This window comes from Homalodisca vitripennis, unplaced genomic scaffold (genome assembly GCF_021130785.1).
Source record: "Homalodisca vitripennis isolate AUS2020 unplaced genomic scaffold, UT_GWSS_2.1 ScUCBcl_146;HRSCAF=1384, whole genome shotgun sequence".
NCBI classification, from domain to species: Eukaryota; Metazoa; Arthropoda; class Insecta; order Hemiptera; family Cicadellidae; genus Homalodisca; species Homalodisca vitripennis.
In genome coordinates, this window is record NW_025776272.1 from 72714 (window position 1) to 75356 (window position 2643).

The following is a 2643-nucleotide window of genomic DNA, read 5'->3' on the forward strand; positions in this document are numbered from 1 at the left end:
TTGTAGATTTATTAGGGTTTGTTCAAGAAACTATTGAGCCAAATCAGGTATATTTAGGAAATAAAACGCCAAAATTTAGACCGTTTGATGTAATTGAAGTACATTGTAATCTCGTTGAACCTAGTTTTGAAAATCATACCGAACATTTACACAAAGAATCTGAAATTTTGTACACTTTTTTCCCAAATGTTGCTTATGGATCAAAAATCAGTGAAAAACCGAATGAAATCGATTATATTCCAATTAGAAAAAATATGAAAAGAATTCAAAAAAATCGTCTTAACTGTTCAAGACTCTGAGGGAAATTTATTAAATAATGAGAGTAAAACAACAATATATTTAAGATTGAAAAAGGAATAAAAATGAGTTGATGATGATGACAAAATTCAATATTTATATAAGAATAAAAACCGAACAGTCGTTATCAGTCGCTCGAGCTGTGCGGTCGCTATCTCTGTCTGTACGAGACTCAAAGGTCAACTGCGGCACGTGTGGTGATCGGCTTGTTCAGACAATCTATATTTATTGTAAAAGTTCATTTTTTACACTAAAATGCCGGTTATCTGCGGTGTGTGCGGTTCCGAATGTAGCAGTGAAAATGAATCGATTAAATGTGTTGGATTGTGCCAGAATGTTTTCCACCTAGCCTGTATTTCTGAAGAAAATCAGGACTCTATTAAAACTCGAGGTGCGAAAAGGGATTGGCAGTGCGCTGTTTGCAGACCTGTCAAGTCTACATCAATAGCAAGTAGTAGATCTACTCCAGCAACCCCTGTCACTAAAGAATTTCTAATACAAACTTTGGAGGCATTTAAATCTGAGATGTTTGTAGAGTTGAGGCGTAATGCTAAGGAGTTCACCGAGTTTCGTACCTCTCTAGATTTTTTCTCTGAGAAAATTGACAAGAGCAATGAGTTGATGGAGGAGTTAAAGCTAGCCTGTAATAAACAGAAAAAGGAAATGGAAGAAATAAAAGAAGAAAACAGAGTCCTTAAGAAATCCGTTGCCACTTTGGAACAAAGATTAAGAAATATGGAGCAGTATTCTAGACAGACCAACGTTGAAATTAACGGTGTCCCAGAAACAAACGGAGAGCATATGGAGGAGTTGCTAAAGGATGTTGCGAGCTCAATCGGTCTGAAACTGAAGAAGGAGAGGGTGATCGCAGCTCACAGGGTGCCAACATTCAGCCGAAACAGAACACCGCCGATCATCGTGAAGTTCACGACGAGGCAGGACCGGGATGACTGGCTCCAAGCCTTCAAGGAGGTACGACCAATAACGGCGGACAAGATCAATCGGCACTTCAACAAGGACAAGATCTTCATAAACGAGCACCTGTCACCTGAAAATAAACAGCTTCTTGGCAGAGTCAAGGAGGCAGCACGGTCCAAGGGATACAAGTATGTGTGGAGCAGGGAGGGAAAGATTTTTGTGAGGAGGGAAAATGGAGAGAAGTGCATCAGGATCGATGTTTCGGACGACTTGGGGAAGCTGTAAACCAAGCGAAAGCAGTGAAGCAAGTGAAGTAATATGTGAGTTAAATAATACTAAATAAATATTACGAAAATAATAGTTAAAAAACTACTTAGAAAATGTTTGTTTGTTTTACTGTATTATTTATTAGCCTAGAATGCTAGTTTACTTTATTCAAGCATGTGCTTATGTATTTTTCTTGTTTTGTATTTTTTCTTACATTGAATCATGGTAGACAAATGTGTAATTCTAAATAGTATAAATGATAGTTTTTTCTCTTCCAACTCCAACAGTTTAAATATATTTCACATAAATATTAGAAGTTTAAGGAAAAATTTTGACACTTTCATGGCCAATGTACATATGTTAAATAATTCGATAGACATTATTGTTATGACTGAAATATGGATTTATGAAGAGGAAGTATCACATTATAAAATTACTGGTTATAAATCATTTTACAAAACAAACGAGCAGTATAGAGCAGGAGGCGTAATTGTTTACATTAAAGATGATATTTTAGTTCGAGATAGGGGATTAACCATTGAATCAGCGGATATGTTAGTTTTAGAAATTAAGTTTAGAAATATTATGTTTAACTTAGTTAGCTTGTACAGGTTACACAGTTTCTCTGTAAACAATTTTTTATTTGATTTAGAAAAAATCATTCCAAATTTAAGTTATAACGTAATTTATATAGGCGATATCAATCTAGATATTTTGGTTAATAATAACATAAGCAGCAGTTATCTGTCGCTTATGAATAATAACGGATTCTTATGTTTGATTGATAAGTTTACCAGAGGAAATAATGATTCTGCTTCCTGTATTGATCACCTTTTTATTCGATTTAAAAATTCCAATTTGTTTAGGGCTGCAATATTTAATGTCGACATAACGGATCATTTTTTAATAGGCCTCGTTGCAAATTTTGAGAACGAAATAAACAATGTCCATAAGGATGTCATATTAACCAAGAAAATTCTGGATTTTGAAAGCTTAAAAAATCAACTTAGTGATTTAACGATTTGGAATAATGTATTACAAAGTACTGATGTAAATGAGGCATTAAATGAGTTTTATGAGATTCTCTATAAGCACATTGAGGACCACAGTCAGATTAAATTTTGTAGACCTGGAGTGGTGAAGGCAAAAATGAGAAGTCCA

At 34.6% G+C, this 2643-nt stretch overlaps 1 protein-coding gene across 1 annotated transcript; it reads left to right on the plus strand.

The window, feature by feature from the left end:
- Positions 1-552: 552 nt before the first annotated feature.
- Positions 553-1500, plus strand: LOC124370394. The gene has a single exon (XM_046828679.1). The coding sequence runs from the start codon at positions 553-555 to the stop codon at positions 1498-1500; it is 948 nt and encodes a 315-aa protein (XP_046684635.1).
- The last annotated feature ends 1143 nt before the right edge of the window (positions 1501-2643 follow it).

Coding starts and splice junctions, on each gene's coding strand:
- LOC124370394 (XM_046828679.1), top strand. CDS start 553: ATGCCGGTTATCTGCGGTGTGTGCGGTTCCGAATGTAGCAGTGAAAAT.